Source organism: Rhinoderma darwinii, chromosome 1, assembly GCF_050947455.1.
Source record: "Rhinoderma darwinii isolate aRhiDar2 chromosome 1, aRhiDar2.hap1, whole genome shotgun sequence".
In the NCBI taxonomy this organism is placed as follows: Eukaryota; Metazoa; Chordata; class Amphibia; order Anura; family Rhinodermatidae; genus Rhinoderma; species Rhinoderma darwinii.
In genome coordinates this window covers 356,747,623-356,769,968 of record NC_134687.1, presented here as the reverse complement: position 1 = coordinate 356,769,968, position 22,346 = coordinate 356,747,623, and the positions used below count along the sequence as shown (strand labels likewise).

General features: G+C 40.0%; 1 protein-coding gene across 5 annotated transcripts in view; it reads right to left on the bottom strand.

Moving 5' to 3' along the window:
- Positions 1–9,700: 9,700 nt before the first annotated feature.
- Positions 9,701–22,346, bottom strand: part of MPDZ (multiple PDZ domain crumbs cell polarity complex component) — a 146,855-nt gene continuing 134,209 nt past the window's right edge. For all 5 annotated transcript variants that reach the window (XM_075826777.1, XM_075826793.1, XM_075826803.1 and 2 more), the window contains 3 exons: positions 20,400–20,512; positions 13,303–13,426; positions 9,701–10,901 (listed from right to left, as the gene is read on the bottom strand). In XM_075826777.1, the coding sequence (XP_075682892.1) occupies positions 10,755–10,901; positions 13,303–13,426; positions 20,400–20,512 (384 nt within the window). In that variant the 3' untranslated portion in view covers positions 9,701–10,754. The remainder of the gene's footprint in view (positions 10,902–13,302; positions 13,427–20,399; positions 20,513–22,346) is intronic.

Below are 22,346 nucleotides of genomic sequence, written 5' to 3'. Positions count from 1 at the left end.
TATTTGTTGCTATTGGTTACAGAACCCGGCTTGTTTGACCACGCTTCTTGGATTACCCATCTTATTGCTGTAGCTAACTGGTAACGACCCCAGACTGTCCGAATACCCTCCTTCACTCCGTTTTTTTAATTTTGGTTCACTTCCTCAAATGTAACCCTTGGTTTGACTCTGACACCGCAACTGCCTGTCCCGCATGTTTGTCTCTTCCTAGAACTGTTACCCGGTAAGACTTTATTTACTCCTGTTATGCCTCATTGCTCTACATGCTCAAACTGCCAGCCAGTGACTACCCTGGGAACTGGAACCTCAGGATTACCTGCAGTGAAGTATAGATCCCTGTATGGAGTTAAAGGGTGTACTGACTGCAGTTTGCGCTACTAGCAGGTGACTTTCGTGCTAATAGCGCAAACTGCAGTCAGCTTGGGGCTGGGTAGAGTGTGAAGCAGGACCGATTCTAGCTTTTCTGCTGCCTGAAATAAAAATGTAAATACTCCCCACTGACCTTGATTGACATCCCCTGGCTGTTATAGTTCACTACAAGCCTCCTCCAACTCTCGTTGATGCGCCGTTGCCTTGTACTCTCCGAGCATGCCCATTGTGGCAAAATGTACTTCCTTGGAAAGCACAGTGTAGTAATGAAGCCGGGCAAAGTACACTGCGCATGCCCGGGGAATAGTGCCACACACAGTGGCCTCTGTAAATATTGTCAAACACAGTACCCCCTGTAGATAGGGGGACAAATTGCCCCCTGTAGATAGTGTCACACACTGTGCCCCGGTACGTAATGCCATACACACAGCAGTGACCTCTGTAGATTGTGGCACACACTGCCCCCCATATAGCATCCCACATACAGTGCCACCTGTAGCTAGTGCCACATGAACAGTGCCCATCTAAAACAAATAAGCATACTAACCTGTCCTGTTTCTATGCTGTCCAGCGACACAGGCCTGGCCTCTTCTAGCGAGGCCTTCTAATAAGGAAAGATGCAGGCAGCAACTTGACATCATTACGCCGCCTGCATCACAGATGCGGCTTTGGTGCGGAGTCTAAGCGTGCCCTGGCCTTCAGTCTTTAACCCCTTGGCAGGGATTTAGACTTGCTGCAGGGAATCCCCAAGTCGCAGTTCCCAAAGTAGTTGCCGACTGATGGTAGGGATCCTGAGGTTGGGTACCCTAAGGATAGGCCATCATTAAACATATGAAACACTAGGGTGAATTGCGATCATGTACACTAATTCATGAGCTTCTAGGCAATGTAGTGCAAATTTGAAACAGATCTGATTTAACGTGGAAAACTCAACTATATCATAAAGAAATTACTTTTGCCGAAGAGAAAATGAGATTCCAGATTGTTGTCTTTTCTTCAGCTCCAAGAAAAGTTGATCTCTTTCCAAAAGTATTTCAGGGCTATTATTTGAAGTTTGTTTTTCCCACTAGGCTCCAAAAACACTGGCAAATACGCCTGCAATTTATTTTACTCTTAGGAATGAATCAGCTGAGTTCATGGACTATTCTCGAGCAATTTCTATCGTTTTATACTAAAGCTTTATTAATTGATGATCAGACTGGCATGACAATGCAGGAATCTCAGGAGGACACAATGATCTCAGAACAATTTAGATAGAAGCAAAGGTATCACCTGGTTGAATTCAATAAAGCAAATCTTTGCACAAACATTAACCCATAGCTGTGCTGATAGTTCTATCACTGTGCGGTTTTCTTCTCGTCATCCAGTTATGCTCATTTATTTGTAGGTGATATGGTAAAGGAACACGTGTCGTACGCCATCTGGTATTTTTTGGACATTTTCCTGCATCTCTACACATCTGGAGAGTTACAGTTTGTCTGTGTTTCAGTGCCAGCAGTCCTACACATGCCCAGTAGCCCAGCCCACATCCGGATCTTCTTGTGCACAAGTGGCAGAGGGATTCCTGCTATACTGCAGACCAGTACACTAGAAGCGGCTGCTAACTAGCACATAATACACGTTGGTTGGACCTTCTAAGGGTTAGTTCACACTGAGGTTTTTTTTAGCCAAAAAACGGCCAAAAATGCCTCCCATTGATTTCAATTGATTTAGGGTGTTTACGTCTCTGACCCCCCTTTGATATCAATGAGGCAGAGAAAGCGTATTTCGCTGTGTTTCTTGCTCGATGGCCGTGCGCGTAAAACGCAGCGAAAACTGGCGTGCAGGCAGAGCAAAGTTTCTGAATGCAAAAAACTCTGTGTGAACCCAACCTAAGAAGGAAATCAAGAGAAAACCAGGTAACATGTAACAGCCCTATCTAGACACAGGAGCTTTTTATTTTAAAATGGTTACATTTATTTCTATTTTAAGGCTAATAAAGTGCCAACGTATTCTGCAGCGCTGTACAGAAATTGTCATCACTCACAGTCCTCAGTGGGGCTCAGAATCTAAATTCCCTATCTATGAGGGGTTTTTTTTTAAAGAAACCGGAGTACCCGGAGGATACCCATGCAAACACAGGGAAAACATGCAAACTCCATGTGGATGTTGCCCTTGGTCAGATTTGAACAAAGGACCACAGTGATGCAAGTGCAACAGTGCTAACCAGCGAGCTGCCATACTGCATGGAACAATTGTTGTCATTTAGGCGATTCAAAAGAAAAATGTAATATTGAATCATGGCGAAACCCCTTTAAGGGTATTTTCCGGGTAAATATGGAAAGATTCCAAAAAGAAGTACTCTGTAAGGGGTATAACAAAACATTTCTGACAAGTATTAAAACCAAGAGGGGTATAGGGGGCATTTGTTTCCATAACTTGTGTGTGTCAGAGAGTGAAGGGAGATGAACATTCTCGTTGGCATTTGTGGAGAGGGAGATGGGAACAACTTCTCTAATCTGATCCTTTGCCTTTAGGAGGTAGTAATGATTGCCACAATTGAGGACAGATAACGTTTACATACGGTAGCGCCAGTTTCTGCTCTTTGTGGACCTGTACTGTGAGCTTTTGTGGTCTTCCTCTTTACTACAGCTGTCCAGAGCAACTCAGGCAGGGCAGAAATCTGTGATGTCGGTGGCACCCTATGACTACGTGCTACGTTATAGGTCACTGAACTCTTCAGTACAACACTCTTAAAGGGATCCTGTCAACATCTTACCTGTTAAACTCGCCTGACCCCTCAATGGCCGCAGCTGTCCAGAGTGCGTTCCTGTTCTCTTCTTTCCTGAAGTCCTCCTCTGTCTGTAAATATAGTCGTTTAAACTTTTCCCGCCTTTTATGGTAATTATTTTTCCCTCTGGGATGCAGCTTCTTAACCACGGCCACCGCTGCCACCTGTCCGGCCCTGACTGGCTAAGGAGCTGTCAATCAAAAAGAAGGAGGTGGAGTCCACTCTGAGATGCTGGAGGAATGAAAACCTGACTCTTTTCAGATGAAGATTTGACTCTTTTCTGCTCATTTGCATACGGCGTGGGACCACAGAAAAACGGAATACTAAAAGGTATAGAGCTTACTTAGAACATATTTATAGCTTAGATGACAATGATTTTTCACCCACTTTCACCAGGTATTGCTGGCTTTATAGCTAAAATGCTGGTGACAGGTTCCCTTTAAGGTTGTCATATACATTAAATAACTGTCCACCGAACTAGCTGGTGTGGCTGACCGTTATTTTTCCCTACTCCCCTGCGCTCCTTGGCTGAGCATAAATGTTTATTTCATTTAGAAGACTGGAATAAGCTGCTGACAGATAAGTCAGGCTTATCTCCTGTGCAAACCAGTCATCTGGCATGTTAAAATCCAACATGCCTACTCCTTCTTTCCCAACATTTGCCATCCCCCATACACGTTAGATCGTTGGCCGGTCCTGCCTAAATGGGCAGAGGATAGTCTAATGTGTATAAGCATCCTACTTGTAATGTTTGTCTATATAGATTTCATAGAATGCTTGATATTAGGATGGTCAAGCAGTGAATATTAGAGAATATGCTAGAATTCACATTAGATGATTATATAGCCAATGTTAATAATGGTAATCAAAGCATGAACTTTACTTTAAGGCCATCGTACGGCCTTACTGCCTGGGAAAATGTCTAGTATTTGTGAAAATATATATTTTTCCCCTGAGAAACGGTTTACAAATTGCATGCGTTTTTCTTTTCTTGGACATGGGTGGATTTTAAGGAGTGGAGGAACTAGATGCTTTTTAACATTTAAGGCTATGTACACCATGGCCACCATTTTTTTTTTTTTTATTGCACCAACTTATCTAAAATTAAAAGTGAAGCAACCTTGCAAATAGTATTGATTAAACGTGTCTACAGCTCTTATGCAGACCTATGCATCCCTATTGATACAGACTACAAACAAAGCCTGCGTAGTCTGATCTAGCAGGTATACTCTTCCATTCGTCCTCTACTTCTTGCTAACATTAAATGGATGTTATCAAAGACGTTAACAATTTATAGGGTTAATCTGCTTAGAGTTTTCAGAATAATCACCTATAGCGATTTGAGGACACTAATGAGTGCGATCATGTACATCAAACAAGCTAAATATATTCAAAGATCAAATATTAGAAGATTCTATAAAAAAAACTGTGTAACTGCTTCAACCATCAGCATGTTATATTTGAATATACAGCACACACCTTTCTGTGACATTCACAATATCGGACTGTAGAAAACAAGTAACTCAAGGTCAGTCTAGGCAATCAATGCATCATTTAAACCCAAGTAATCTGCTTAAAGGGAAAGTGTAGCATTAAAATAAATGTCCACCTTTTAACACCATGTCATATTTTTAGGTCGAAACTTCTGTGCAAATTGATTTCCCAATATATCTTTATAACAGAGCTTGGATTTTCTGTTATAGAGCTCCAGATTCGAAAGATAGTATACTAGTTTTATGCCGCTTCCACTAGGGGGAGCTTAATGCATACTGTCTTAATATTGAGTTTAATGTACTGTATAAACTATATGCAAGCACTTCCCATGCTACCTCTAGAGGCGGCTGTCTGGCATTAAACATAGGCCTATGCAGGGAATTTAGAGCTCTAGATCATTGAACTAATTTGTCACGTGCCCTTCAGCGCTTCACTAGGCATAATACAGTGTATATCTTTTGCCTGGAATGTTGCTTTTAATGCACAGTAAAATGTTTGACTAGGTTAGACAAAAAACAATTGGGTATATATAAAATGTGTTTACCCTTACCTTTGCTTGAATTGCCATGTTACCATGCAACAAATTCAGTACAATATCACATGCGATCAAAACCCTTGACAGGCTGCACTGCACATCATAACCACTGGGTGGCCACACATATAACAGACATGACACTAGCTGGTCATTTCTCGCCACACATCTCAGGATATGTTGAGATAAGAGGAAAGGTCATATCTGTATAAATGTATAACCATCATTCTCATATATGGAATATTTTTAGTGCTCAGATTAGAAGTACATATTTATTCTAGAACATTGAAATGGAAATATCTTTTTGCATGAACAAAACGTAATATGCAAAGTTTTTATTAGAAATCACAGAAACATCAAGTCTAAGTATATCTTTATTGTTATCTAAATAAAGCAAACAGTGGTCTTAACGTACATTGAACTTGACAGCAGTAAGAAAATATCTGTACAATTATATTTATTTCTACAAATGCTTAAAGTGACACCTAAGAATGTATGCAATGTTATAGAGAATAAACAAGATTGATATATGTGAACTAATAAAATACATTTCTGTAGAAAAAAACACGGGTATTAAAAAGTCAAATGAAAAATCTCCATTTTGGAGACATAAAATCCCCTGCAGGCCTCCCCCTGGCCCCATCCGATACATACTATGGAGAAAAAAAAGTTATAGAGTTGCCACCTTCCTCTCTCTGTGCCGCAGTGGCTATGAATAATGCCTCAAGGCCATTGTAATGTGACTATGTGGCGTTTCCACAACAGTGAGGAGATCCACATTATGAACCGCTGGCCATGTCTTTTGTTACTAAGCACAGATCTAAATGTAAATAAAAAGAAACATTCATCTGTGAGTCTGAAAGGCCAGGTCCACCATAAAGGAAGAAATCCGACACAGGTTTTGCTGCAAATCTGTGGGATTGTGCTGCAGATTCACCTCGGATTTCATCCCCATACATTGAAGGAGTTAAATCCGCAACAAAATTAATGTGCTGTGGACTTAAAAATCCACAGCAGGCTCCTTTTTCCACGCAGATTTTTTTTACGATACATGTGGATGGAGTTTTCAAAACCCATTTACATGTATTGTACTGTCATTTTTTTGCATTTTTGCGGTGCGGAAACTGAATTGCAAATTCACAGCAAATCCATAGCGTGTGACTGCGTCCAAAGACAATCCTTAATTATTAGGAAACCGTTTATAATGGGAACGTTTTTACAGGAATTTAATTTAAATTCGAGATGCATTATAAAAGAATTAATAACACTGTAGAATTGTTTGGATAACACAGTTAAAGGGGTTGTGCACTTTTTAAAAAAAAATAATACATTTATATAAATTATACGGTTTTCGAATATACATGCATTCAAAATTCTGCCCTTGGATAACTATTTTATATAAATAGGTTCAAAATTCTCTGCTAATTAAATTCTTAATATATATCTATAGTGTTTGGAGCTACTTATTCTGATACATAGCTCTCAATCCCCTGCATAGACATTAATAGACAGAACATGCTTGCTACCTGCAACCACCACTAGAGGGAGCTTAGGAGCTAAATGCATATTGTTATACATTGAACACAATAATACAGTATGCAATAAGCTCCCATGCTCCCTCTAGTGGTGACTGTTGGCAGCCAGCATTGTCATCTTTTATATCAATGTCTATTTAGAGGATTTGGAGCTCTGTATAACAATGGAACTCCGACCAATATAAAGATATACTAAAAAATTAATCATCGTAGAATTTAGGATCTAAAAAGGACATGATGATAAAAGGCAGAGGTTCACTTTAAGCAGATATCAACACTCATGCACAGTATTTTCGCTTTTAATTCATTCAACCTTTTACCTAACAGACTGTCTAAAAATACTTGTTACTGTAGGGCAGCAAATTTGTAAAGTGGTTGTTTCTCTTCTAACACATCACAAGGAGCAAAATAAAACTTGTAAGACAAGGTTAATGGTAGGATTGTACAGAAGATTTTCACAAAGTTAAAGCCAATGCATGCGACAGTTCCGTGAGCACTGAGGCATATGGAGGTGCATTAACTGTACTACGAGGTCATAATATGGCGCTGTGGGCATAATCCCCTAGTATGATTCTTCTAGGGGGGATTACCTTCATAGTTTAACTAAGTTACATTATAATGTTTAACCACCACATGCGCTCATTTTCTTAACCCCTCAAGCGCTGAAAGAAAAAAAAAGAAAAAAAAAAAAACAACCTTCAAATTCTATTGCATATACATCCATAGTATGAGATCCATTCCTTCAGCAACCGTTTAGCATTATCCTGGGATTCTCTGGATTTAGATAATACTGGACAGGTTTCAGCTTCAGTTATATATCAGAAATAAAAATACCATAGTAAATGAAATAAGTGAATATTTCAAAAGCACTTCATTTTTTTTTTTTAGAATAGGAGACACAAAGCCTCTCGTTTTCCATCATTGGTAATAAGTAAATACAATTCTCTCCACCACTATGGAGCCATGCTAAGAAGTCAGTAAACTGACTATGACCCAAGAAAAAGCCATTAGATCTTTATTCCTGCTTTCAGCGGTCCTTTTTTTTTTTTTGCCACCCTCAGAGTATATCTATGCGTCTTTTGTAAAGGTATAAAACACCATCAGACCTTTTAACGAAAACTTCATTTAAAAGGGTATTCCAGTTCTAACAAATTATCACCTATTCGCTGAAAAGTAATAATTTCAAGCAAAATGAGATAACTAATGCAATCCTGCAAACTGCCATGCTTTGTCAAGTTGTAAAAATCTCAGAGGTATTCAAACCAAATCTACTAGTTATTCTGCATCATGAAGGTCGTGATACCGTGGAGTCTAACATCCACGTCGTGTAAACCTCACCTATCCAGTGCACCAAAAAGTTTTTTGTGCGTTTTTGTGGCGTGTTAGTGCGGCCAGATGTTACTATAATGTCTATAGTGAAATCTAAAATGCACTACATACAACTGTGTTTTGGTTAATGAGTTTTTTTTCAAGAGGAGAAGAGCTTATTATCTTTCAGTGTCCTGCGGGAACAAAGGATTGGGCATGTTAGAATCCAACATGCCCATTTCCCCCCACATCTGCCATCGGGGGAAAGTGGGGCCACCCCTTTATAAGTCAGATAGTAGGCAGGTCCCGCTGAAATCGGCAGGCTGATGTGTACGAGTACCAAATCTACTTTAAAGGGATAGTTTAGTTTAAGTGTTTCAGGTTAAGCGGGCATAATCATCTAGTCGACATAGGAAATGCTCTATACAGGTATATCTTTACCTGTATTGGGGAATAAAGGAAAATTGCAATAGTCCCCTAAACAAGTGGAAAGGCACCTGTACAAGATGTATCCCAGGAAGACTATATCCTTACCTTCAGCAATGAGGGCACAAGTGAACAAAGGTGAGGCAACACCTTAAATAATGGGCGGAGGGGGCACAAACCCATAAAGGGCGTCTTTACATCTTTTATTGTTATATTCATAGTGGATTACTCGGCATGCACATATTACAATATCCTTCATGTCACAAAATGTATTCACGTTTTAAGAAGAGTTTCCCTTTTTGTTAATTTGCTAAGTGATGTGTTTTAATACTGTTCTGTATATAAGGGGGGGGGGGTTATTTTATTTTATAAGTTGTAAAACAATATACATAGATTTGATAGCTATAAGTCAGCATGTAGTATTTCATAATGTCTTACAAAAAGAACACATGCTGCTCAGAAGCGGACAGGCTTAGGTATTCAGGGAATGAAGGTTAGTGTTAGGCGTTTCCGATAAGATATGTATAAATCCTTGACATTCCCTAACGTACGGTACGAACAAAGAAGGTGATTGTTCCCCGGAGAAATCTGACTCCATTAACAAATGACACTGGTGATCTGACATTGGCAGGCAGAACAGCTCCAAGTGTTGTCTGCTGCATAACTTCATTCTGTGTAGGTGCTGAGAGTCCTCTTAAACATTCATTATTTAATACTGAAAAGTTTTTTTGTTTGCTACAAAACATTCAACAAAGTTAAATATTTCCTTCACTTATTCACATTATGACTGTAGAGCGATTTATCAATATAGTGTCCTTTGTAGAACATGCTGGTTTTCGCTCTAATTCTATCCAAAATTGTTAAACTTTTTTTTCTTTCAAAATGACCAAAAATGTCATATCGTAGATCGCTGTTTCACAACCAGGGTTTACTGGCACTTGGTCAGGGGTTCCTCAGAACACAGCAAAAATTCAGCCTTCTCAAAAATGCATAGGGGCAGGCAAAGCAGCTAAGAAATCTCAGCCAGAATACAGAATGATGTGCTCCCCAATATTAAAGGGGTTGTCTGGGCATGGGGCGGTCTTTTATCCTGATGACCTATCCACAAAATAGTTTATCAGCTGTTCTTGCGGCACTGGAAGTTTAGCAGAGGTCGGCACCAGAAGCAGATGGTTCCGACCAGTCTAGCGGCCGTGCTGCAGCTCTGCTCCTGTTCACTTGAATAGGAGCAGTGCTTTAGCATGGCTGCTATACAATGTACGGAGCCATCTGCTTCTGGCACCGACCACTGCAAAAATTTCTGATGCCCGGATGCAGCCGGAACAGCTGATTAGTGCAGGGTCCGGGTGTCGGACCCCCACCGATCATGTACTGATGACCTATGCTGTGGATAGGTCATCAGTATGAAAAATCGCCCCGTGCCCAGACCACCCCTTTAAGGAGCTTGAGAATCACTGCTGGAGATCATTCATGGCCCAAATTATAATATACTAAGTATGATCCAGTCCCTAGTGACGTGAAATCCCTATCAGAGAGATTAAACCAAAATACTAAACTACGATTCAGTGAGGCGATTGAATCCTGCTTGCCTGTATATTACCAACATCTGCACAGCAGACTGCGAATATAGAGAAAATATCAGATACATTTGTGTTGGAGAAGTTGGAACCATTAAATCAGAATGCAAAACATAAACCAAAGAAAATATTTGTGCCTACAATTGTTTCTAAATAAAATACAATTTTATACCATAATAATTCAATTTTGTGCAACGTTTGTCCAATAACTATGCAAAATCAAAATCATATACATTATATTTGAATTAAGCTATGGTAAAAATAAATCTAAATATGTCCAGTGTACTTGTAAAGATAGGCGCAAAACACAAAGCATTCATTTGTTCATAGGCTATAGCAGCAAAGCAGTGATACAAAAGACATGTAAGCGGAGTAAAAACACAGCAACAATAAAATGTTCTTGTGTTGCCAAGTTCCAAGCTCGTCACACACTCGTGCTAAACTATTTAGATCGACACTATTAAAAAAAACTTCCTTTGTGGCTAAAGAAAGAGCTATTGGAAGTGGCCTCCAGGAATCATTGAGGAGAAGAGTACACAAGTCAGCTGGATAAGCTGGAACAGAATGCTTTGTCTCTACAATGGAAATCTGAGTGTGTTAAATGACAACAGCTAGGTAAACATTCACCCAGACACACCGCTGACCTATAGTGAGGAGCCTTACTGCCTTATGTACTTTCACAGGGGAAAGTGCTGGTGACACACAACTGGACCCTGAAAGGTGGTGGTATACAAGCCGCAAGGTCAGGACAGCACAGTAAGAGTAACTGTTCCTTTTGTCCTCTTCAGAATAGCAACCGCTTCCTCATGAGTGACGCCTTCCAAACTCTGCCCATTCACAGCAATGATCTGGTCCCCTCTGTTCAGACGACCGTCTTCGGATGCTGCCCCCTGTAACAAACGACGGCAAAGACGTCATATAGAAACAAAACTTGGGGCTTTAAAATACCAAAACTTATATACAAGATGATCAGATATAGGACAGGTTTTGGAGAAATGCTTTTTTTATGCCAGTATAGATAGAAAAGCTGGGCTTCCCATAACTGTCGACGTGTTTTTTACTTGGGAAGAGAAAATATAAACCAACCAGATAAAGAATATAATAAGGAAAATTATGTACTGTACGTCAGGACTGTGTTTTAGAAACATACTAAGACACAAAGCATTAATGGTAATTTGAGACGTTTGAGGAAATAACTAATTTTCTCTGGCGCTGCTTACTGGTAAAACCCTTCTTGAGTAATGAGGATTCAAAACAAGCAAATGTAATATCAGATATTGTTTTATTTACTACGCGTTTCAAGGCCGGATGCTATAGTATTTGTATTTAACCTGATGAAGAGGCCGGTCCGGCCTTGAAACGCGTAGTAAATAAAACAATATCTGATATTACATTTGCTTGTTTTGAATCCTCACTACTCAAGAAGGGTTTTACCAGTAAGCAGCGCCAGAGAAAATTAGTTATTTCCTCAAACGTCTCAAATGACCATTTACCACTGGACCCTTTGGATTCGGATCGGAACCCAGGCTGCAGCAGTATTTTAAAACATGCTTTCAAGGATGTTGTGCTCCTAGCACAACCAACCAGGTCAACAGAACTGATCACCTATCTGTGGCTTTTTTACTATATAATTTGATGCACTATGTGCGCTTTGTGTTGTTTTTTCTCCTCTACTGTTTAGTGACTACAACGTATTAATAACCCATTACTTTATATTAGGAGATTCACTCGTGTTATAATGTACAGAAATATGTATAGTTTGAACATATTTGATAATCAACATAAAAAAATAAGAAATTATGACTGAACAGATAAATAAAGGGGATATTACCAGACAGAAGCTCTGACTTCAGAGCATTTATAAGCTGCCTTGATAAAGAAATATTAGCGGCTGCATCTATGCGGTTTGTAAATTTACTACCCTTTGGCTCTCGGCCAATCAGAACCACAGAGAGGACTAATATGGTTGCTCCTTCAACCTGCATTGGCTTAATGAAAAGTGAATCTGGGGGAGAGTTATTAAAACTGGTGCAAAGGAAAAGTGGAGTAGTTTCTTATAGCAACCAATCAGAATCTACCTCTCATTTTTCAAAAGCCCATTGGAAAATAAAAGCAGTGACCTGATTGGCTTCTGTGGGCAACTACACCACTTTTCCTTTGCATCGTGTTTTGACAAATCTTCCCCAATATGAGTGCACATGTGCTTGGGTGTAGTATGAGGGACACAGACGCACCTACAAATATAACTTTACAAGGCATCTTACAGCAGCTCTAAAATAAAGAGGGTCTATTTGGTGACATATACCGTTTAATAAAAAGAAGAAAAAAACACAAAAAAATGGAGGTAGAACATTTTTATCAATTCACAAACTCTTCAAATGCGAATGTAAACTACTACATGGGATGGAAGCTACTCACAAAGAAAAAAAAAAAAGGGGAAATTTCCCACAAGCGTACATAGTATTACAATACACTACAGGTTCACTTTGGGGGGGGGGGGGTCTACACTAAAATAAATATCAATATCCAAAAACGATATTCTAATTATCAGAATTTAGGGTAAGATTCCAGCAGCAGAATACAAGCGGACATAAAACAGCTGAAGTTGCTAGCATTTTACAACCCTTTGACTACCCCTCTATATTATTGGATTGTTTTCCCTTTTCTGATGAGAAAACATTCGGCATTTGCGGTTTACACATCCCTGTGCATCGATGATGACAATAGGAGTGAGAAGACATCTTAAAAATAAATGTCCATGTGGATTGCAATCTCCATTAATACTTGACAATTGTTTTTCCTGCAAACATTAATACACACAAAGGTAAAGTTACCCATACACTATAGGAATAACCAATTTGTGAATAGCCTTACTTGAAATGTCAAATAAATCAGTTAGATGCCTTTTATGCTTATTCTAGCATATGTTCTATCAATCGTATGGAAAACCATGAGAATAGGCCAGAGTTGAAGTTCTTTGATATTAATTGTAAAACATCTAAAACATAAGGCAACAATGTAGAATATCCAGAGGAGGAAGGTTCATATCGTACAAAGGTTCTGTTCACACTTAGTTGTGAACCTCTGTGGGGGGTTCCTGCAAACGGTCTGCCATTTTTGGCAGCAAGAATAGTGTAGTCTGCAGCACTATTCCGGTCATCAAAAATACTGGAATCCCGACAGACTATATTAAAACCAATAGGGTCTATCGGGGACCATATGTATCAGTCAGGTTAGAGAGCCGTCACAGTTTAATGGCTTCCTTTATAAACTGATCTGTTTTCTGTTTACCTTGCTAAAAACAGTCTTTACATAGATGGGGAGATCACCGTGTGGACTCCCATGACCCCCAACGATACTGAATCCAAGTCCGTCTGGTCCTCTCTCAAGAATGATTGTCTTGTACTGAGGCTGTCTAATATGGAAATATATACTAGAATTAGAATGGTTAGGTTCAAAGGATCAATCATACCCAAAACAAGAATATGTAATACGGACATTGTAAAAATGAGTTCCCCATAAAATTTCTGCCATTTTCCATTAAAAAGGTTTAATACAAGTTCTTAGGAATGATCTCTCACCAACACAACCCCTTCCATAAATAAAAATTATTAGATCATCATGGGTTCGGCTCCTGAAACCCCGGGCAATGAGCTGACATTGCAGAAGGAAGTATCCTCTGGTCGAACATTTCCTCTAAATTTTGTCATGGTTCCCATTCAAATGAATTGCTGACCACGTAATACATAGACAGGCCGAGTCTACCAGATCAGTAGTCCTAGTCCTACCCCAACATATAATGGCATATAAGAAGATCGAGCTATAGTGGCAGCCACACTGTTTGTCAACCAGCTGTCACAGAAACAAGTAAAATAGCTGAATACAGAGGAGCACAACCTGTGGGGCATATATTTACATTTCTTGAAGTTCTTTAACCCCTTCACGACTGCCATATGGCTATATATGTTCCAACTGCCGACGCCCCGTGCAGTTGTCACATATATAGAAGTTGAAAGAATGGAACAAGTTTAATGAGTGCAGGGCTGCTTCAGTGTGAGCAGTGCTGCACTCTCGTGTCAATCGGGGCTTTGAGAGCCCCGGAATACACCCCCCCACTGTAGATAGCGCCACACGCAACCCCCTGTAGGTAGCGCAAAACCCTCTGTAGATAGCGCCACCTAAGCTCCCTATAGCATCGTAATCCTCAGCGAATGCTCGGGCCGAGGATTCCCCTCCTAGAGGGAGCCCCCGCCGTCTCTCCAACCCCGCTGTACATAGTGCCTCCCCCCTGCTGTAGATAGCATCACACCCCCCACTGTAGATCGTGCCACCTGAACTCCCTCTAGCGGAATCCTCGGTGTCAGATCGCACCGGCGCCGGGGATTCCGCTTCTAGAGATCCCCTGACGTCACTGTCCATTCTCTAAGAGCGGAATCTCCGACCGACACTCTGGCCGTGGATTCCGCTACTGGAGAAGCCCCTGGTGTCACTATCCATATATAAACAGTGCCATCAGGGGCTACTCCTGGAGCGGAATCCCCTCTCTAGAAGGGGATTCCGCTTTCAGAGTTAACCCCTGACATCACTGTCCATATATGGACAGAGACACCAGGGGCTCCCTGTAGGAGCGGAATCCCCGGTCAGAGGGATTCCACTCCTACAGGGAGCTACAGTGGTGCTATTCACAGGAAGGGGGTGCTATTTATGGGGGGGGTTTCGCTATTTGCAGGGGGGATGTTGCTAAACACAGGGGGGGATTTTGCTATCTACAGGGGTGGTGGCACTATCTACATGGGCACTGTGGCATTTTAATGGCACTGCCTACAGGGAACACTGTAGCGCTATCTACATGGGCACAGTGTGTGGCACTATGTGGGCACTATCTACAGGGAGAACTGTGGCACTATCTACAGTGGTATTGCGTCAATATCTACTTGGGCACTGTGGTGTTTTCAGGGGGTTGGGACAAAATAACCCTAACTATTAAAAAAAATTTTAACGTCCATGAAAAACGGATGGCGAATGGTGGTTAAAACGGTCAGACGATCGGGAAATGGATTCAAATTTTGAGACGCATTGATGAAAAACAGCCATAAAAAACTGACAGTTGATCCGTTATTGACTGCCATTTTTTTCACTGTCGTGTGTATATAGCCATCTTCACTCTCCCCTCACAGCGATCCAGCGTGACGGAGAGAGAAGACTACTAATTGTTACAGAGCTATACACTATTATATATATATATATATATATATATATACACACACATACATACACACACATATATATTTATACACACATACACATAAAATACAGATAAATATATATAAAAAGTAAAAAAAAAGTGTTTTTCTAATTTTGTGTGATTTCTCTTCTCATAATAAAAATGTAAAACACGGAATTAATAAAACTAATCTAGAAAATGAAAGCCTCATAAGTCTTGTAAAAAAACAAAGTAAAAATAGTTGTGATATTCAAAGCGGTTGCAAAGATATCGTAGTGCATATCAAAATTAGAAAATTTGACCTTGACACAGGGGCATCAATGACCCTTGGTCATGAAAGGGTTAAAGTCACTTCAATAAAGTAAAAAAAAGAGGCAAATAAACTTGCAATTAGATACTTCTAACGTTCCAGCAGGTTCTTTCCCTGGAGCAGCTTCATCCAAACCTTGTATTAACAATGGTCTGATGATATACAACATTATGTGAAGATGGAAAAATCATAAATAATATGCACTATGTAGACAGTGAGGTATGTAAGGAAGTCTCCTCGGATATAACTAACAAAAACATCAAACTAAAAGGTCAAGTCCATAAATTTATTTTATGTTATTGTGTAAATCAAACAAAATTCTGCTCTCCTTACACTACAAGTAATAGGTGCCAAAAGATAGCCTGTGGTATTGCTAAAATCTAGTGGTTTGTAAAGTTCAATATTATAAAACTCATAGGTCAATGGGCAAATCTTACGACACAGGTTTTCTGGATTATAAACTATCATTTACTTTGGCGTGAATTTTGCAGCAGTGAAATTAACCTTTTCAGGACCAAGGGTCACTGATACCCGTGTCCAGGTCAAATTTGATATGCATTTCTCTAAACGATAATATCTTTGCAACCGCTTTGAATATCACAACTATTTTTACTTTGTTGTTTCTTTTACAAGACTCTTGAGGCTTTCGTTTTCTAGATGAATTAATTCCACGTTTTAAAATTTTATTATGAGCAGAACAATCTAATTTTAAAAAACAAACAAAAAAAACACTTTATTTTTTGTAATATCTATGATTGTATATATTTATATATATATATATATATATATATATATATATATATATACACATTCATATATATATATATATATACATATATACTGTTGCAGCTCTGCAGCAATTAGTCTTCTCTCTCCGTCAGCCTGGATCGCTGTGAGGGGAGAGTAAAGAGGGCTATAAGGCTATATCCACAGGACAGTGGAAAAAAAGGGCAGTTAACAACGTTCAGTTTTTTATGGCTGTTTTGCACCAGTGTGTCTCAAAATTTGAGTCTATATTCTGGCCGTCTGACCATTTTTAACTGCCATTTGCCATCAGTTTTTCATGGCCATTTAAAAAAATAGAAGAAACTTCTTGGTTAGGTTTTTTTTGTCCCAATCCCCTGAAAATACCACAGTGCCCATGTAGAAAGTGTCGCAATACCCCTGTAGATAGTGCTAGTGCCCACTGTAGATAGTGCCACACACAGACGTCAGGGGTTTCCTCTAGGAGCGGAATCCCTGGCCAAAGCGTCGGCAATACTCTGGCCGGGGATTCCGCTGCTAGAGGGAACCCCTGACGTCTCTGTCCATATATGGACAATGACGTCAGGGGCTCACTCTAGCAGCGTAGTTCCGGGCCAGAGTATTGCCGATGCTTTGGCCAGGGAATCCGTTCCAAGAGGAAGCCCCTGACGGCATTGTCCAGCGATCTGACCGGGGATTCCGCTCCAAGAGGGAGCTTAGGTGGGATTGCACTATCTACCAGGGAGTTGTGTGTGGCGCTATCTAGAGGGGGAGTGGAATCCGGGGTTCACAAAGTCCCGGCAGACATGAGAGTGCAGCGCTGCTTACAAAAAAGCAGCACTGCACTTATTAAACCCCATTACAGGCTGCCAACGTTTAAATACGGGACAACTGCACAGGGAATTAGCAGTTGGAAGGTATATAGCCGTATGGCTGTCGTGAAGCGGTTAACCAATCATCTTGAATATCACCAATGCTGGATACAATTCCATATTACAGGTTATAAAGAGGCTGCACCATTGGAAAGACTAAGGTATTGTAAATAAACCAAAAGCGGTATCAAAAATATTAAACAATCTTTATTGTCAAATTAAGACATAAATATACATTAAAAAAGGTCCTCAGACAAACTAAAAAGACGACAACCAAATCACAAGCTCATATGTATAGAATGATTACCAGTCGTATGATATACGTAGATCATATCAGAGTTGAACATGACGTAACAATACAGATGGAAATTCACAGAAGTTTATGCAAGGTGACGTTAACAAATATACCGATATAAACATCTATAGACAATCATACTGACCCATAGTGGAGTACAAAATTAGAGTACAGGATTGGCGGCCACCCCGACGCGTGTTTCGGCGCACTTGCTGTCATCTGGGGGTGGCGCTATACTAACATATACTGCCTTTTAAAGGTAGAACAACCAATTGAATAGGCCGGAGACCAGGTGTGTGGGTTTAGAGTAAACTAGTATCGCGCTTACCGATATACTACTGGGCATGTCCGCCTGTCATCCGGAACTTGCGAGTGTATCACAGCATGTGCGCGGGGAACGCAAACAGGTGATGACGAGGTCACGGGTGCCGTCGCCATAGTGTGACGCAGGCGTCAACCCGGAAGTGGATGGGAACATTACCTACTGCGCATGCGTCAGAGGAAGCATTTCATATATATTGAAAAGAACCCATAAATACACAGAGGGGCCAAGAATGGTATTCTACATCAGTGGACCTGACAGGATATGTGTTATTGCAATCATTTCTAGCCAATGGTCAAATCGATGCTACATATAAAAGAGGGGAAGGGAAAATGGGGACTGAATAATAAATGTATATCAGCATATAATAATAACCTAGATGTCAAAATATTGACAAAATCTGGAGTAATATACATGTTCGTAATAGGACACAAGTGTCCAATTAAATAATGGCTCCAAAAGAATGAAAAATTCATATTGAATGAAAAACTACATGTGAAACACCAGTGTGAAAACATAAAACAAGATGATATTTATGAATATATAAAGAAATACATTAAAAAAAAGTGCACATATCAAGTATAACTCAACATCAATAGTTACTGGACTCAGTTGATCATAATTGTGTATAACATAATATATATGAAGTGCAAGTGTTTGAATATGAAAAATCATATCATATATAAGAAATGCAAAAGGTGAAAAAAGTGAGAGAAAATGGAAAATAAATCTTTTAAAAAAAAAAAGATTGTTACAATGCGAGTGTAAATGGATCTGGCGCCTTAATATGATGAAACCCAAAGGTCTCAATGAGACACTGGGTTTTGCGGCACTTATTTGATGGTTAGCAAAGTGGCAGTTATACTAAGTTGCTTACATGTGTTTAGTTTGCTTTTTAAGTAATATTTTTTCTTCTTCATTTAATAAGTTTAGGTCCTAATATCGATCTTAGAAAAAAAAAATTCTTCTATTTTGTCCGGAATTATAGCTACAGCTTTTGTCGAGTTCCGGGGTGAATTAACTGAAAAAAATACACCATCGATACTCAATATGAGGGATTGAAATTTTATTTATACAGATCTGCATATTGAGTATTTATTATTATGGCTGCCTGTATAATGTTATATTTCATGGTTTTATCTATATATTGGTGTTCTGTCACACATATTAACGGACTAGGATCATATACATATCGCGTACATCTATGTGTAGGTGTCCGCCTAGTTTCCGTTTTCTCTCACTTTTTTCACCTTTTGCAATTCTTATATATGATATGATTTTTTATAATCTAACACTTGCACTTCATATATATTATGTTATACACAATTATGATCAACTGAGTCCAGTAACTATTGATGTTGACTTATATTTGATATGAATTATTCATTCTTTTGAAGCCTTTATTTAATTGGACTTGTGTCCTATTACGAAAATGGATATTACTCCCGATTTTGACAATATTTTGATATCTAGGTTGTTATCATATGCTGATATACATTTCATATATAATATTATTAAGTCCCCATTTTCCCTTCCCCTTCTTCCCCCACGCCGTTGTTTCCCTCCATGCCCACCCCCCCTTTTTTATGTAGCATCGATTTGACCATTGGCTAGAACTGATTGCAACAACACATATCCTGTCCGGTCCACTGATGTGGAATACCAGCCTCGGCACCTTGGTGTATTTATGGGTTCTTTTCAATACATATGAAAGCGCCTCCAATGGTGCATGTGCAGTAGGGAATGTCTCCTCCGCTCCCAGGTTGATGCCTGCGTCGCACCATGGCGACAGCACACGTGAGCGCTTCATCATGCTTTTGCGTGCCCCCACGCACATGCTGTAATACACTCGCAAGTTCCGGATGACATGCCACTGCATTCATGCACCCAGTAGTATATCGGTAAGCGTAATACTAGTTTACTCTAAACCCACACACCTGGTCTCCGGCCTATTCAATTGGTGGCTCTAACTTTACAAGGCAGTATATGTTAGTATAGCGCCACCCCCAGACGAAGGTAAGTGCGCCGCAACGCACATCGGGGTGGACGCCAATCCTGTACTCTAATTTTGTACTCCACTATGGGTCAGTTTGATTGTCTATAGATGTTTATATCGGTATATTTGTTAACGTCACCTTGCATAAACTTTTGTGAATTTCCATCTACATTGTTATGGCATGTTCAACTCCGATATGATCTACGTATATCATACGACTGGTAATCATTCTATACATATGAGCTTATGATTTGGTTGTCTTCTTTTTAGTGTGTCCATGGACCTTTTTAATGTATATTTGCGTCTTAGATTTGTGAATACACATTGTTTAATATTATTGATGCCGCAAAATTGCATATCGCATCTTAATTCGTTTTAGGTTTATTTATTCAGTCTGGATGCTAGCAATATATTATTTCTGTTTTTTTGATCACCCCCTAACAAAACTATTCATTGATATAAATTATGCCAATTGGTGGGTGATCACTTCTATACTTGTTTTGGTTATAAAGTAATATAAAGCATTGTCATATAAACTACAGTAAGTGGCCTAGATGAGATAAGATTTTACAGATGCCCGACAATGGTAGTGGAAAACGTGAATCTTGTGTGTGATAATACATACCCTAAATCATCCTGCAATATGCTGCTTGAAGCAAGCCCAGAAAAGCTGACTGCTGTCCCCACATGTTCCTGCTGTTGACCGGTGACCACGCTTACGTCTCCCCCAGCCACAACCTGAGATGTGAAATATATATTATTTCATGCATTTAAGAGGGATTACATGTGTCTTTTCAGGACTTAAGTTTTCAATTCAATGAAGAGAACATGAGAACTATATGGTCACTAAAGGGCTCAACACTTATTGACATGTCAGAATCCTTTCAGGTCTGCTTAGGTTGGTTTAGGGCCTCTGTTTGACTACTAGGTTGGGGTATGCTCCCACGATATACCTGTGACGTATGCAACAATATGCCCTACATTGAATACATCGCCCATAGAGTCCCATTGTAATAAATACAAGTATGCCACACAGGATACTTTTTTTGTTTTGTAATGCGACTGTATAGGAAAGCACAGGCTGCACTTAAAGGGAACCTGTCACCAGCATTTCACCTATTAAACCGACTATACCTGGTGGTAGTGGGTGAAAAATCATTTATATATAACCTATAATTATCTTCTTAGTCGGCTCTGTAGCTTTAGTATTCAGCTTTTTAGTGTTCCCACACCGTATGCTAATGAGCAGAAAAGAGTCAGATCTTCATTTGAAAAGAGTCAAATCTTCGTTTTAAAAAGAGTCAAATCTTCATTCCTCAAGTCTTTCCGCGTTTCCCCGGCCTTCTTACTTTTGATTGGCAGCTCCTCGCCTTCCCCCAGCACACAACATCCCGCGCTTGTGCATTGATGTCCTCTTTTGGTGTGTGCGCACAAAGGGACACCGGATTATTACGATAAAAGGCGCGAAACGTTTGCAGACCGTTATTTACAGTCGGAGGAGGAGTTTAGGAGAGGGGATAACGGCAATGAACTTTTTATAGCAGCAGCTAGTGAGGGAGAAGTAAAGTTCAATAGGTGAAATGCTGGTGACAGGTTCCCTTTAATGGTATACCAGCCAGATGAACACTCTTTTGGCATCGGTCAGGCCCATGAGAAGTGAATAGACTCTATACGGACTTCCTGAAGCAGTTATGCTCATTGATTATGTTTGCCATAAGCATTGGATTTACTTTTCACATTTTATACAAAAACCTAAACAGCATTAAATAAGTCTTAGTACATTCTTCAATATAAAGGATTAGCAAAAGGAACCTTTGATGGGGAGAACCTACTTATTTGTATTCATTTTTTTTTCTGAGAAGAGTGACTCATAAGCATGGCAAAGTAAGTCGTGACTTAAAGAGGCTCTGTCACCAGATTTTGCAACCCCTATCTGCTATTGCAGCAGATAGGCGCTGCAATGTAGATTACAGTAACGTTTTTATTTTTAAAAAACGAGCATTTTTGGCCAAGTTATGACCATTTTTGTAATTATGCAAATGAGACTTGCAAAAGTCCAAGTGGGTGTGTTTAAAAGTAAAAGTCCAAGTGGGCGTGTATTAGGTGCGTACATCGGGGCGTTTTTAATACTTTTACTAGCTGGGCGCTCTGAAGAGAAGTAACATCCTCTTCTCTTCAGAACGCCCAGCTTGTGACAGTGCAGATCTGTGACGTCACTCACAGGTCCTGCATCGTGACGGCCACATCGGCAGCAGAGGCTACAGTTGATTCTGCAGCAGCATCAGCGTTTGCAGGTAAGATCGACTTACCTGCAAACGCTGTTGCTGCTGCAGAATCAACTGTAGCCTCTGGTGCCGATGTGGCCGTCACGATGCAGGACCTGTGAGTGACGTCACAGATCTGCACTGTCACAAGCTGGGCGTTCTGAAGAGAAGAGGATGTTACTTCTCATCAGAGCGCCCAGCTAGTGAAAGTATTAAAAACGCCCCGATGTACGCACATAATACACGCCCACTTGGACTTTTGCTTTTAAACACACCCACTTGGACTTTTGCAAGCCTCATTTGCATAA